General features: G+C 36.8%; 1 protein-coding gene and 1 long non-coding RNA gene across 7 annotated transcripts in view; one reads left to right on the top strand and one right to left on the bottom strand.

The window, feature by feature from the left end:
• The window catches only part of ATP9B (ATPase phospholipid transporting 9B), a 174,542-nt gene extending 171,482 nt beyond the window's left edge, over window positions 1-3,060 (top strand). For 2 of the 3 annotated variants that reach the window (XM_088131013.1, XM_088131011.1), the window contains 3 exons: window positions 546-749; window positions 1,261-1,293; window positions 2,924-3,060. In XM_088131013.1, coding sequence (XP_087987139.1) covers window positions 546-749; window positions 1,261-1,293; window positions 2,924-3,060 — 374 coding nt within the window. The remainder of the gene's footprint in view (window positions 1-545; window positions 750-1,260; window positions 1,294-2,923) is intronic. The other variant, XM_088131012.1, reaches the window with a different exon arrangement.
• LOC148213714 (uncharacterized) overlaps window positions 1-16,405 on the bottom strand; it is a 48,429-nt gene that overhangs the window by 21,852 nt on the left and 10,172 nt on the right. For 3 of the 4 annotated variants that reach the window (XR_015794106.1, XR_015794104.1, XR_015794105.1), the window contains exons 2-4: window positions 3,054-3,138; window positions 2,521-2,572; window positions 1,489-1,584 (exon numbers count right to left, since the gene is read on the bottom strand). This is a non-coding gene — a long non-coding RNA (uncharacterized LOC148213714). Of the gene's footprint in view, window positions 1-700; window positions 833-1,488; window positions 1,585-2,520; window positions 2,573-3,053; window positions 3,139-16,405 lie in introns of those variants that run through there. The other variant, XR_015794107.1, reaches the window with a different exon arrangement.

The raw sequence follows: 16,405 nt of genomic DNA, 5'->3' as shown, positions 1-16,405 counted from the left end.
GAGTCCACATGGATAGTTGAATATTATAGAGGTGTCTTTATGGGTTTCTGTATAATCTGCATGTGTATATATATCCCCTTTTGTGCATTCATCTGAATGTGTGAATGCCAGGGATATAGCCATCATCATAACGTGAGATCATGGGGGTTAGGGGTTAGAAATATTTGAATGGACTTAATCAAATTCTAACTAACACAACCAGAAAAATATACACTTGAATTTCATATACTGCACAACAGTTTTCCCCACAGAAGTCTAGGGATCTTATTTCAAGAAGTTTGCATTGTAGAGTTAACGGTATACTTTCTCTATATTTTCATTTAAGTTCAGAAATAAATGAATACATGTTGTACCTCTAAAGTAACTTATTTCTAGGATAGATGCTGAAATATATCAGATTCTTAACTTTTACAGCATTGTTTTCAAAATGATTGCAAATAGCTTTTTACAGTAAAATAATTAAAAGTTGCAGTTGTAAAGGCACATGCATGAAACTAGTCTGTACAGTGAATCGGTAATAAAATTCTTATGTATGTGTGTCTTAGGTGGCATTTTGATGTATGGAGCCCTTCTTCTTTTTGAATCCGAATTTGTCCATGTTGTTGCCATTTCCTTCACTGCACTGATCCTGACTGAACTCTTGATGGTTGCTCTCACTATACGGACATGGCACTGGTTAATGATCGTGGCTGAAATCTTCAGTCTTTGCTGCTATGTAGCCTCTCTTGCATTCCTTAATGAATATTTTGGTGAGTAGCTCCCACATGCATAATGCATAGTCACTGTTGCTTTTTATAAAAATGATGTATGTTTGAAAAGCGGATAAGTGCATCTGAAATATTGAGAGTAATTTGACACAGTTTTTATATAAATTATTTTCAATAATACTGAATTTTATTTAGCTACAGTGATCAACTGCTATAGCTGTACAACATTTATTGAAAAGAAATGTATTTCATTGCAAATAAAAATCTTAAATTTTATCTCAAATGCTTTCATACACACTTACTAGGGTCCCATCCCTCCAAGATCTGAATTCAGGCTCCTGTTGGGCTAGCATTTTTTTCTTATATTTAATGTAGATTTTAAAAAATAATGCTCATTTTCAGTATATTTTTAGTATATATATTCAGTCTTTAGATTTTACTAATCTCTTTCTACCTTTCAGATCTTTCTAATAATTCCTTTATGATTGTATCTTCTCTTATTTTTTTGCCCTTCTATGAATCTGTCCTTTCTTCTTCTACCTTATTGGAACAGGTATAGGCAGAGTGTCTTTTGGAGCTTTCTTAGGTAGGTATCATTGCTATTTCCTTAAAGATAAGATGCCCTGTAGAAAAACTTATCTAAAAGTGTACATCTCATTTTTCTAACACTGAGAAGATGTCCCTTTAATTTTCACTGGTCTTTAGATACTGGAAATCTGAAGGATTTTAGGAGTTGTATTGAAAAAGTCAGGCCCCATAGATAGTTTATTATATAAATTACCTTAAATGTTCACATTGGTTGCTGTTTTCTTCTAAACACATCCTGACTGATTTGATGCATGATCTTTGATCATTCCTAAGTACAGTAACATGTTCTCTGAAAAACAATTAATAAAGCATGTTGCAATTGGCCTGTAGGGCCTGTCCTTTGGTATACCCTGTTTATCTCCATAAATTTTACATATTTTATATGTAATCTGTTGTAAGTAGAAAGCTGAAAAAAAGTAGAAGACATGTATGGGAATTTACACATAGTTATCAATCACCACATCATATTTTTGAATGTAGAATAAATAAAATACAATACATGAACAGGGCTAAAGAATACTACTATGTAAAAAATTCAAGTTTGAATGTACATTAATATCAGTGAGTATAACATGTTTTATTTGATATTTAATAGTTTTGTTTGGGAAATTAAATTTTCCATTGCTTTATAAAGAAACTATCAAGAGAAGGCATCTTGAAGGAGTGTGAGTTGTGTGTATATATAATTTTTTTCTGTCTCTCTTCATATACATACACACAAAGTTGAAGTACAGTATTGGGCCTGTCAAAAATCGAAGAAACACTGATTTAATTTGAACCAATTTTTAATTTGTAATTAAAATTTTATGGATCATCCATATCACTTGATTTAATAAAATTATAGCCTTAAAAATATATACTGTACTTATGTGATGGCTATTGTATCACAAGAATTTGGAATAGTAGTTACAGATATTTCTAAGTTTTCTCTATTATTTTTAAAATAAAAATAAATATGAGGGGATCATGTTCAGTCTCTGAGGTATTACAGTGAACAAAAACAAAGTCGTCTTTGTGCGTTATTTCTCATAGATATATTGAACACATTTCTTTTGTTAACATATCAGAATAACATTTAATGAAAAAAGACTCATGAAGAAATATACAGAATTAAACATTAATTCCAAATTAATTTTTATTTAGTGAATGCTAGATTATCAAAGCAAACTGATTTTGAAAACTGCTTCTGTTCTTTGTTGTGTTTGTCTTTGAATGATAGGGTTACCTTTCCAGATTTGTCTTGATGGTTGGGTCATTCAGAATGCTGTCAAAACAAACTAATGATAAAAAACATGTTTATAAAAGTCATATGACAATGAACAATTGTGTTGTAAAATTAATCAGCTCCTGGCATATATTTTTTTAAATAAACAGTTTTGTCTTGAGTCAAACTTCCCTCCTACAAGTCCATGTACTTTTCTTGGCAACATTGACTTTTCTTTTCTTTTTTCTTTTCTTTTCTCCTGTTTTGTGGTCTAGCCTGGGATTTTCTGGTAGTCTCCCATCTAAGCACAGTATCTAATCCTGCAGTGCTTCCTAAAACATGGCACAATGATTCACTGTTATTTAATGATCTTGCCCTTCTTTTCTACTTTTATAACTGATGTCCTTTTTTTTTATGTCTATAGATGTTGCCTTTATCACAACAGTGACCTTCCTATGGAAAGTGTCAGCCATCACCATAGTAAGCTGTCTTCCACTTTATATTCTGAAGTATTTAAAACGTAAATTTTCTCCTCCAAATTATTCCAAACTTACCTCGTAAATGTGACTGAACACCTGTGTTTTTCATCAATATGACTTTAGCTAGAAATTGCTTCAAGTGTACTCATTCTACTTAAGTCTGTAATAGATTAAACAAAAGAGGAAAGCGATTACAAGAAATAGGGAGCAAATAGAGCACAAAGAAGATGAAGAAGATGGATACTTCTGATAAGTATTACAGCAAACGTGATTGACATAACTGTTGAGAACAAATACACTTCATTTTGTATGTGGCTTTTTAAAACTTTTGAGTTAACAGTGCTTCTAAATTATATAATTGCTACTGTAAAGGATTTATTCCTACTGCACTATTTTTCTGAACATGAATAGAAGATGTTGTTTCCTATAAACCCAGACCTTCCTAATTTCTTTTGTAGAAATATTCATTCCCATGTAAAGTATATCATGCCTAGAAACTGTAAAAGTCATTGTCTATATTTGCTGCTATATGTAACTCTGATATATGCACTATATGAATTATGTACAGCTGTCTGTGTAGCACAGTATTTGTTTGGGATCAGTGGTCCTCTTTTTTATATATTCTCCATTACTAGCTGCATTAAGGAATCTGAATAGCTGAGGAACAGACAGCAGCCTTTTTAACTGCAAACGGAGACTGGGTTGCACAAAATACTATGAAAATAAACTTCTGTACATAATTACATTACATCTACTGTTCTGTACAGACTACCGTAAAATTAATGTTCAGCAAGTGTTTTACAGGCTCTATCTGCTTCATAATTGTAAAATTGCACTCAAGAAGTGTCAGCATATTATTAGACTTTTCCCATATAGAAGTTAATTTTGTATGAAACAGTTCAGCAACAGTGTGTCTGCAGCCTTCATTTATTTTACTGGCAGGATATACAAAAGCCATTTGGAAATGACTGGAGGTTATGCAATGACCATGCCTTAGCAGTTGAGTCCAAACACCGAAACAGTGAACAATTGTGAGTACAGAAATTCCATCAGGAGCTCTGCACTCAGACCCAGTGCTGACATGGTCTCCCCACTGATACCAAAAGAGAGGGCTGATCCACTGCATTCCTTCCCTGGTGTACAGATTGATTGCTTTAGTTTATATGAATGAGGGTCCCCCATACTTCATGCGAGCATAGGCTGCACCTGGAGCTCTGAGTCAGGCTAGTAAGTGCACATTGTAATCTGTTTACTTAAGGTAACTCAGGTAAAAAAGAATGATATGGACATAATAATGGTAGAAAATCTATCATCTTCCAGGATATGATTTGTGTATTTTTGAGTTTCTACAAAAAAAAGAGTAAAATGACACACCTTAGTCTGATGTAATCTTAATAGTTGTCTAATCATATGTACTGTATTGTTATCTAGAACACTTTCATGGTATTGTTTTCTTTTTCAAAAACTACATGTACATAGCAATTCCATAAAGCCTGGTACTTCTGAAATAATAGATATAAATTAACCAAGTTTCTTTGCTGGGAAGTTAATAACTGTAGTTTGTATCATAAGGTTTTGTTAGCTCAATTCACAACAGAACTGGTATATCATCTTTTACAACCAGAATCTTACACCATGTTTAATTTAAAATTATGCTAAACAAACACTTTCAGAAAAAGACTGTTGCCGAACTACTTGAGTTCTGATCTCCTTTGTTTTGAAGATGTTTAATAGTATATCCTTGCTTTTAAAATGTTTTGAGCCATTCTTCATTATAAAAGCAATAAACTTTCCTTTCTACCAAATATTACTGGAAGTTTGTCAAATAAACACATTTGGTAGCATTTCTTTTACACTGCACTCCTTTAATGGGTTTGCTTTGACCTTAGGGAACAGTCAGTTAACCACAATGCCCACTAGATGTCACTGGGAGGTGGGGGGTTTGGGTGCTAGCACGCTGCTTTGCTGAAGATCTGCACAGCTTTTTCACCATGTGCTTTAACTGTTACTGAAAAAAGGAAACTAAAATATCCCTTGCTATTTTGAAACCCTAATAAATAATTGGATACAAATCACTAGTCTTTAATGAACAGAATATTCAGCAATATTATACCCAGTCTCCATATTGTAGCTTTTTATCCAAGTGTTTCAAGAATGCTAAATTCCCATACTAATATACAAAGTTCAATATGGGAAGAATAGTTTTTGTAAAATATATACATACATACATACACACACACACACATACACACACACACATTTTTGGTGCAGTAAAATCAGTAACATCAAACCCAATTGAACAAACGCAAGTAGTTTTACTCAAGTACACAAGAATTCAGAAATATTTATGCATATTATTTATATAAATGTGTTTGTATACATGTGTGGTTTGTGTGTATATAAGATACCCATCACGAAACTTTTCTTTCTCCAGTTCTTACCTTGCACAAAAGGCAAGATACAGTTTTCTAGAACAACTGTAAATGAAATTATATTTAAGCTGTACTTTCCAAACAGCAAACAGCCAAGCTATATCCCATGAAATAAGCTTGGAAAAAGATGGAACCTTTTCTACAGCTATTGTATCTTTGGTTACCTAGCTTCCAACAACTTGACACATGCGTGTATCATGCAACTTTCAAACCATATTGAAGAAGGGTTATGGAAGCTAAAATCTAAGGTTTATGATAGCCAATTTATGCCATAATTTCACTGGAGCAAAAAATGTAAAACCATGGATAGACTTCAGCAACCTCAAGATTTCGGTTTCAACAGCCATGGTGACTGTGCTTTTAAAAAAAAAATGAAATACGTCACTCCCTTTCTTTGCGTGAACAAGATCACAATGTGCAAGGGGGTAACTTAACTTTCTCCTTTATTACCCAAATCCATGTAGTCTTGGCCAGACTCTAAAAATGTTGCTTCTTTCACCATAATTTCTTCCTCGTACCTGCAATGCCATTTTTGCTTTTCTCAAACATCCTTTCTCCATGCAGATGCTGATGTAAGAAAAGCGGAAGAATCAGGCCCTGCTCCCTGCAATGAGCTTTGTTTTAATAGCATCTAGGCTGATATTACTATTATTATTATAACTCAGTTGAAATGAAAATAATAAAAAAGCCCTTCAATGTGCTTGCCCCCCTGCAGGGAAGAAAATCAGCAGCAGGGAATAGAGACGAAACAGTCCCAGCATTATATGTAAACAAACAGGAGGTACAATATCTTTTAAGGCTATTGAAGATGCATAGGAATTTCTCTGATAAACAAAACACAGCCAGAGCTATATGATTCCCAACCAGTATTAACAACCTAACAGATGCCCTCAGCAGGGTTCACAGCTGTTACTGTGTGAGTAGGATTTTGCTCAGCCAATTGTGGGTGAAAATCTTCTCCTTTAGATGCAGAACTACAGTCAAAGGCCTATTTGCCACTCCATCAGCTGAAAGCCATAGATTTGATGAGTGCATTCCACAGCACAGTCAGCACAGTCAGATGCCTGGGACAGAAAACATTCATGAACTGCTCCACAGTCACATGTCTCTCCCTTCTGCTGTTACTTCTCTTCCACAGTGCGGTTCAGACAAGTATTCGGCTAACTCCCATTTATTTATTTATTTATTTATCTATTTATCAATCAATCAAATTTATATAGCTGCCCATCTCACAGGACGTAACTCTGGGTGGCATTCAATAAAACAAACGATTAAAACAAATCTTAAATAACCACTAAAACAATTAATATAAAATATAAATAAGATCACAGGAGAATGCACCAAAATGTCACATACAATAACCATCTTGCAGGCTCCCTATTAGCATGGGATCCCGAAGCCTGCTGAAAAAAACACATTTTAAGAGATTTCCAGAAGGACAATTCATCTATGCTTGTACTAACCAAGTTGTGAGTTTGTATTTTAAGAAAACCCTAAGGAAATGGAATCACATATCTTGACAAGGAGGTGAGGGGGGAGATGAGGAGGCAAAATGTTACTGAATGAAAAATCCTTAGCTTAAATTTTCAGAGGATTTCAGGTGGTTCTTCACATGTCTCTCTATCTAGATAAGCCTTGTCCTGCATGCCAACACTTTATGATTTCTATAAACTCATGATCAGGGCTGGAAACTGTAGTATAGCTGCCCATGTTGTGTGGGAATGCAAACTCCGAACAGACATAATGGTTAAAGAGACAAAAATGGAAACTCCTTTGGCAGACCAAGTTCAAAAAGGAAATACTCTGTGGATTTGCATAAAAATATAGCATTATACTTGGTTGTGAACATAATTTAAATGTCTCTATCCTAATGTTCAGAGGTTAGTGCCACACATTCCAAATTGCCAGGAAAGATATCTGGCAAGTCTTGAGTTTGACCTGTTTTAAGAGTTATGCCAGGCCAGGTGAGAAAAAGTGACAAATGTTCTCAGTTCTTGGGCACATTATTGAAATCCAAAGGTATTTCATTCTGTTCTCCTGAGCTCTATACAGTAGATCAATGTGGACTCATAGTGAAATGAAAACACCAAAAAGATTGAATATAGAACAACTCTTGTTACCACAATTCTAGACAGGTTGCTTAATTGACTTATTTTTGAATAACATCACTAATGCTGTGCTGTGCAACTCTTAGCTAGAACAAAATGCAACACTCAGAAAATACAAAAGTTTTAAGCAAACCACACTGAGATATGTATGAAGTAAATTGTACTAATACTTAATATGTTTGAACTAGATAGGAACTCAAGTACTAAGTCCTTCAAAGAAAGAGAACGGTGTAATAAGGAAAGAAAGAAGAAGCAAGAAACAAAGGAGAAATAAGAGTATCCAAAACAAGGAAAGACTGAAGCCCATGTGAAGCAGTGATTGTGGGGTCGTAAGCTGTAGCAATATAAAAAGATTGCAGGATAAATTATGAAGGTATTGAGAAAGCAAATGAATCAGTGAGAGACTTCAGAAATAATTAGAGGAGCAAAGAATGGATGGAAAGAGAGATTAGAAGAGCAAATGTGGTCGGAGAAAATTTATCAGAATGGGACAGTTCCAAGATGAAGGAAAAGTGAGTGAGAAAAGACAGCTAAGTCAGACAGTAAATAATTTTGGAGACAATTAGATGTCAGTACTGTTACCAACAATGCTGGCAATAAATCAGTGATTTCAGGTAATGCTCCTCAAGATGTAGGGCATATTGGATGTGAAAGTGGAAATTTAGGGGTGACAGCAATGCAAAAAAGTTCCTTCAGGAAGAGCATTGTCAGGTGTGATGATAATTATGCTTCCTATTAATTACTGAAAACATTACCCAGAACTTGCAGAGATACATGTAACAGCACAGGAAATTATTTCCATTGATTGAACTGCAATTCCCTCTTTTTGCTGGGAAGTAAAAGATAAAGTGGAATGTGCCACAGTACTTTTTATCACAAAGGGTTGCCACCAGATTCAAGGAACATAAGTTCTATTGGCATAGTTCCATGGTAAGATCCTTTCAGATTACCAAGCTGCTATGAAGATTCAATTATAACTTAGTTTGTGCCCATTAAATCCTCATCCTGTCACCCCAGCAATACAGCTATCCTGAACTCTTATTTTGTCCAAGCAGCTGCTCATAAAACTGAATTCACAGATGCAGTTAATTCAGAATTAAGGACAAGTCCTTTCATATGAACTATTTTGGTGTGACATTGTCTCTGCATCATCTGGTGGACAGAATTAACAATCGGGGAAGATCCATGTACAGCTGAAAGTAGGGGAAAGAGCAATCCCATAATGCTTACTTAGCAGAATCAAAATGCTTTTCCTTCATTCCTGTACAATGATTATAGCATTCAATTTGGCCTTGCCTGAATAAAGAAAAATGTATTCCATTCCCAAATATCTGAAACTCCAAAGACCAGAATAGGCAACTATTTTTTAAGATGAAGATCTGAGTGGCATTCCAGGGGCTACAGGTCCAAGACATTTAACCACAAGGCAAAAGCTAAAACTGATTTAATTCAATTTAAGTATAATTAAATCAGCTGAAAGCAATATTATTGCCCTCTGTGCAGTTGATGGAGTCCACCTTTTGCCTTGATTGGGCTTGGAGGAAAACAGATCTGCCGGGCACCTGAGTGATAGACCACCATCAACTCCCAGGCTGTAGGCTAGATGGGGAAGTAAAAAATGCATCCTGAAAGAAGGCAGTGGAAAACCCCTTCCATGGGGTGGTTACGCAACTGGCATGGGTATGTCTGTGGAGTTACCAGGAATCAAACTAACTTGAGAACATCTTTACCTTTTGCCAAATTAAAAGTTACAATTCACTAGCAACTTCTGGGCTTTGGGAATTATACTCACATGCAGCCTTCAAGCTGCAAACCATGCATTTCTGAATGGAGGTGAACCTTTGGTCTTCACTGGCAAAACCCCCAACCTGTTCTCAGTATCAGTACTGAAGAAAGGCAAAACTATTCTCTTGCCTTCTTCAGTGTCCCAGGAATCTGGAGGGGAGAGGAAAAAGCATTTGCTAATGAAGCTATCTCAGTTTCAAAACATTGGGTGTAGCGAGTCTGCTGTCTTTGATAGAGAAATTAATTCATGGATGGAATTTTGTAGCAAGAGAGAAAAAGAGAGGTGCTAGTCACATGTGTCTCCAAGTGCTTCTTTCTTCTTTTTGGTCAAGCTTTTGGAAGACTAAGCGAACAGTGACATAAGCCCCCTCCTTATCATAAGCCCCAGAGCAATGACTTCACATGGCAGAAGAGCCTGGACAGAAATTATACCACAGCAGTAGCACAGCGCAAACTGGGGTTGGTGACCTACTGCTCAGGCATGCCTATCACCCTTTTCCTGACACCAAATGATCTCATTCTGCCAATAAGACATATTAACACAGACAGCAATGAAGGGTGGGTTTTTGGGGAGGGGAGGGGAGTCAGTAAAGGAAGAAGAAAGGATTTCAAACAGATCCCAAACCTTTGCAACCTTTGTTTAAAAGCAATGGTTAGAAATGAAAGATCTGCAGTCAGGTTCTAAATAGAAGATAATTAGGCCCAGGCAAAGAGATTGCAGGTCACTTCTAGACATCTGCTAGAGGTACATATAGATTGGCCTATGTAGCATTTCTTCCTTCCCCTACATATCTGCAGAGTCATAGAAATTATCAAGGAGCAATACAAGGATTTTGAACTTGGATTGGTAATTATTCAGAGGACATTGGAAGCCCCCCCCCCTTATATTCATCCCAATTGTTATAGTGTCTCTGAAGAATCTCTGAAATAATTTTAATTTCAAAAAAGTATGTACATTTTCATAGAGGTGGAATTTCAGAATGGTGTACTATGGCCATTTCAACCAGAAGGCATCTTCAGTGGAAAATGGAAAGAAAGGATGACTACCCTAACCTGCAATTCTTGAACAGGTTTGATAGGAAGGTTCCAGCACAGGAGGTCTACTCCTAGACAATGTCCCCAGTACTTTGGACCCGAGGGAGACTTCTGTCTAATTGGTCCACTTCTCAGTGTGCATTTGGTAAGCAGCAGTAAACAGCACACAGGAACAGGCACAGAGTTTAATGGAGAATGGAAAACAGTTATGCTATTAAAGGCTTTGTGACCCAACACAAGCCTCCTCTTCCTCTTTTCTCTGTTTTACTGATGATGAATCATCTGGGCAGCTGCTTTCCCCTTGATGATCTTGTACATGGCTTCTTGACTCAAGTACAGTCTCAGCCTCAGGAGAATCTGCATCAGTATCCTTTATAAAAGGAAGGACAGCAAGAAATTTCCATAAGAACAGTCATCAGGACTTCACCATGCGGGACAGGAGAGGAGCTGTAACAAGGGATGGTAGCAAGTTAATTCCCCTCTATGGCTTCGTTCCAAAGACGCTTTTTAACTTTGCACTTTGGAAAATAATTTGGGGGAATTTTCAGAATTTTCAAGACAGTTTTCTTTCCAAGACAATGTACGGTATCTGCCAGTATAAGAATTAGGCAAACTCGTGGCAAGAATCAGTTAAAAATGAAAACACAGACTACTCACTAAAGCCTGCATAGCTTTTGATTTTTCTACTTTTGAGCCTTCAGTCTTTGTTACTGGCAGATGAAAGTGTAAGCTGGCTCACTCAAAAACACTTTATTTGGGCTATATGAATAATCCTATCTGCTACAAGGTCCAAATAGTAGCTCAGTTGCTCCCTCTTTTTCTTGTAAGTTCTTTCAACTCAACTAGATGGTAAGCCCAGTACAGGAAAATTCACTGGCAAAATTATTCCAAAAAATGCCCAGTATGTTGCTAGGCCTAACATCCATATGCACAAATGCTCAACTCATTGTGTGAGCAATGAGTTCCCTTCAAATACTTGTCTGCATTGGAGACACATGCAAACTTTTAAGCTGCACGGAATAACTTCCCATTTTGTTCTCAGTGATATATCATGTTTAAGCTGAGGTTATGTAATTGTTTGCTTTCCTAAACATCTTGTGCCTGGAACAGGAGAATAAGCTCATACTTTAAAAATATGCCTGATGTTTGCATCTCTGGCATTTTCAGAAGTGGTTTCAATGAATAATGTTCCTTTACTTTTCATCTGTTATATAATACTAGGTCGCAGTCAGTGTGGTGTAGTAGTTAACATGCTGAACTAGGGCCAGGAAATCCAGGTTTGAGTCCTACCTTAGAAACAGAAGGCAGCTGGGTGACTTTAAGCCAGTCTTTCTGCCCCAACCCTAGAGTAGGAAGTCATAGAACATCTGGTCCAGCAAGCTGGCTGGGAAATTCTGGGAGTTTGAAGTCCACACATCTTAAAGTTGCTAAGTTAGAGAAACACTAGAACACTCATTGTTTTCTAAGTTTGTTATATGTATAGAATTTTAAAACTTTGCAGTGACTTTCAGATGAATACATCTAACCAAACAGACAAGTAAGTATGATGGTTTATGTAGTTGTTTTATCCTTCATCTTTTTGTTCAACATACTATTCAACTTTTCTTGATTTTCTTGTCTTTCCAACTGTATTCCAGAAGAGGGTGCCATAGACCAAGAAATGACTTCAACTAATTTAAAAAAAAAAAAAAAGACAACAGAACAACTTCTGTCCTCCAGTTCCTGACAGCATAGAAGCATCACTCTCTAAAGTCAGTTCTTTTCATTTGCAACATCCTTGTGCTTAGAGGGCTTCATAGGTTAAAATAAATATGCATAGCACTGCACAAGACACATTAAAATAAAAAGAAGTTCTAAGTAGGCACTTCTCTGTGAAATTTTGTTTTTTAATCACTTAGTTACATTAGAGATTGTAATTGTGCGGCATCACCTGTTTCAAACAGAAAGAAGAACTTTAGAATTAGCACTTTAAAATGTTCCTAGTCCGTTGAATGGCTGCATCTGCTTAAATATAAAGCTGATTTTGACTTTGCAGGAAGGATGATGCTCAGCAGGTAGATAGCTGAATGTGACGTGGGGGGGGGGTTCATCACTGATTTGCTCAAATAAGGAGTAACCTAAGATTTGTTGCCAATTCTGCTAAGATATATAAAAGTCACTTTCGTTTGCTCAAGAACCCAAGCCTGGGATTGCTGGCTTCTACAGAGTTTGCAGGAGAATTTTTTTTAAAAAAATCAACTGCACAGAATAGCTTTTTATTTGTGTGCTGCTTTTTGAAACACATCAAATATAAGAAAATACAAAATAATAAGAAAAGCAAAAACAAATAAAAAGGAAGAAACAATTTCAGTTTCTACCCATGAAGACATTTATGTAAGTAAAGGAAATCTATGTTTAGCTCAGAAATAGACATCAGATTTGAATAAAAGGATCCTTAATTGTAGTTTTTTCATTGCTCTTTCTTGTTATTTCCATATATTCCTATTTCACTAAATAGAATTTCTCTCATTTGCAAATATATCCCCCCTCCCCATACTTTAATTATCCAGTATTTTGTGGTAGCAATGTGGTGGCTAACAACTAAAACTGAATTAATTTTGTAAGTTGTGCCAATTACTCAGTGGGATATAAATTTGTGCCTGTGTCCATGAGTGTGTTTGTGTATTTATGTGTGTTATGGACATAAAGCAAATGATAGTTTGAGGGATGTGCAAAGCAATGCAACATGCGGGCTTTGCTTATGTTTTATTTCTAATTAATCCATCCTTGGAATCTGTATCTTTACAGCTGGCCTCCTTGCAGGGAAGTAAGTTCCTACATATCAGAGATCTGAATCTACATGTCAGCCTGATGTTGCAGTAATAAGCCAGAGGGGTCTGATTGGGGGGAAAAAAAAAAGTACTGAGCTAGAAATCTGTTCCTTTCAGCTCATCCCTTGCTTTGTAAGGAAAACACGGGTCCTGGATCAGTTGACCTGCCGGCCCTGTAAGCATAACAGGTTTTAGTTCCACCTTGCAATTCTGGTTGAAGAAACTGTTGGTTTGTTCAATTTATATGACTGTGATTTCATCATTTGAAGATCTATTTCAATTTAGCTGCCACCTGACTCCAAACTGACTCTGAGCAGCTGACAATATAATCAACAATAAAAACACAACACTGAATAAAACAAGATGGAACTGGTTGCTCTATACAGAAACACACGCGACAAGAGGCTCCCTCCATCTCATCCCAACGTTTGGGAGAACAACTAGGTCTTCAAGGCCTTATGGAACCCCAACAGGGTGGAAACCACATGGATTTTGGGGGATCTCATTCCAGAGGCAGGTGCCAAGAGGGAAGATATTGTGATCCTGTCTCTGGTTCAAGTCAAGAACTGCTAATACCCAGAGGAAGGTTTTGAATCCAAGGAAATTGGAGATCTACAGTTAGTGAAATATTACTAGAAATGGAAAAAAGTAAAGAGTTGTGTTACTGGAAGAACCTTTCCTTGAACCTTTGGCAGAAACTGATTTAAAGCTCAATAGTATGGGAGAATTATATGCTCTATAGCCATATCTCCCATCTCTCTGATGGCTTTTACAGTAACCCCCACTTCTCCTTGAATCCACAAACACATACTCAAAACCCATGCATAAATATGTGGGCAAGCAATTACCCACAACAGAACAGCACTCCTTGGGTAGGAGGACAGAGAAGGATTATTATCTGCGCAAGAGGCTGTTGGCAGGCAGCATAAAAGGAGAGAGATTAAGAATTCCTCTGTTGCTGTCTTCTCACTTTTAAATCTTTACAGCAGAGCCACAAAATTTATCTCCTTTTTGCTCAGAATCATCGGGGGGGGGGATAGTTAAAGGAAACCCACCTGAGCTTCTCCCTGCTCCCCCAGCCATTCTGTAACTTATATTGTTTACAGAAATTTAGTTAATCCCAAGTAGAACCCAGGCCCAATGAAGACCTAGTTGTTCTCCCAAACGAAGGGCAATGGGACAAAAAAGTTAAGCTGGTGGCTTCAACTGCACAACCACATCTTGGCTTTTTCAAACTCTTCCCCCCAAGGACACCCCTGCCCAGTTCTATCCACTCACTGCCCTAATTACTGAAGCCAGTTGAATAACATTCTGCGATATGAAATGTATTTGAAATGCTTTTATTTCCCTTTACTTAAAAAACAAAACTCCAATGGCTTGAAAAGAAATTATGCTCAAGTAGCTAGGTGTGTAAGTATTGAATTTTTTTATTTGATGTCTTTGTTGTGGTACAGTATATAATGGATACAGATGGGGGTTAAATCTATTGGAAATTATCTAAGAGGACTCGGGTAAAAATTCATTGGTTTGCCTTCCATGAACTATACATTATAGTCATTATTAAAAATGTGCATATAGCCACATTATCAATATATGCAAATTTATATCTTAGGCCAATGCTGTTCAATCTTTTAAGCATATCTAACAATATCCTTGGTATTTTATTTGATCTACATTCTACCTTATTTCTAGACAATCAAGATCATATATTTAGTATTCCCTCCTCCGATTTTTTCCTACAAGAATCCTATGAAGTAGATAGGGCTGGGGGAGTGAATGGCCCAAGTTAGCCTGTGGCCAAGTTCCACTGCCTTGTAATAGCCCAAGTCTAAATATCAGGCCCTAGAGAACAATTAGTTATCAATGGGAAGTCCTATGGTAGAGGCTGGGGATGAGTTGGGGGAATGGAGCAAACTACACACGGAGCAGACAAATGGTGTGGCAGATATTCGTCAAATCTCTCTTTGTATGCTAAGATTTACTCTGTTTGAAACTTATAAAGAAACTGCTGGTCCAGGCATACGGATGACATCATAATAGGATGGGGATGGCTGATAAATTTCAGGAATGTTCCAGACTGTGAAAGGATTTGGGTACCCTTGGGAGACAGGTCTGTGTGCTGGAATTCACTATTACACAATGGAAAGTTATGTATTAAAGGAAAACTGATAGTGCATTTAAATGGAAAGTTAATGAAATGGGGAAGACGGAGAATTAATAGACTGATGAGGAATAGGAATGAGCCGTGATAAAAAGTGCAGGAATAACCATGAAGAAAATGGAATAGATGTAATAATATGCAGGGATAAAAAAACCGCTTAAGCGGGTTCAGGCTCAAGTCCTATGGAATCTATGCTGAATTATAACTGAAAATAACAGTACTGTAGATTGTAAGAGAGAGCACTCCTTCAGGGAACAATGAGCTTGTTTAAAAAAATTAGGGATATTTCTTGGGGTAGATTTTTCTGGAGACTACTGACTTTGGTTCTTAAATCAATGAAAATAACTTTTTTTTTAAAAAAAAAAGGTAAGATAAAAAGTATGTTATTTTAAGATTGAACTCAAATGCTGGATTATTGTTGCTTTGGCAATTACTATAACTGGATGTTATTTTGAAGATTCCTTCTGCAGTAATGAAGTCTAGCTAGAAATTATGAAGAGGCTTATGTTCTACAAATCCAGGTCCTCTAACTAAGCCTCTAAAGTACACTTTGAGCCCTGCTTGGGGTTTTCCAGATGGCCTTGGGCAGGGCAGAGAGGTTTTAAACTGCAGCAGCTTCCTTCTGAGAATCTCTACTCTGGAAGAGTCATCCATCAGCTGCACTTACATCTTTTAAGGTACCTCTTCTCCTGGTCGCTTTGACATCTTTCTGTTGAGAAGCAAGGATGGATGGACCCACTCTAATTTCTATCTCCTAATCCCAGAGAGACTGTTGGAATTCTTTTGGGAAAGAAAAGAGCAGACCCAAACTGAGACTTTATCTGGTCAACACAGATGCAGAAATGGGAGGAATTCAAGGTGGCATCACGCAAGCTGTGTCCCCCTGAACTACCAAAATTGTACTGTAGTTTAGGGGCTCTTTCGGGACTCATTGCTGTTTACGGAAGTGCAAATGGCAGCAGTAGGCACCAAGAGTGTCTTTCACTGATTTGGATTTGTATATCAGTTACCATCCAGGCTCAACGCAGGAGGCGTATTCTAAATAGTAGCAGTAGCAGTAGCAGTAGCAGCAGCAGCAGCAGCAGCAGCAGCAGCA

Source organism: Python bivittatus, unplaced genomic scaffold, assembly GCF_059951505.1.
Source record: "Python bivittatus isolate LINGU-HERP-01145 unplaced genomic scaffold, Pbiv_v1 ctg000840_np1212, whole genome shotgun sequence".
Classification (NCBI taxonomy): Eukaryota; Metazoa; Chordata; class Lepidosauria; order Squamata; family Pythonidae; genus Python; species Python bivittatus.
This window is presented reverse-complemented; position numbering and strand designations above follow the sequence as displayed.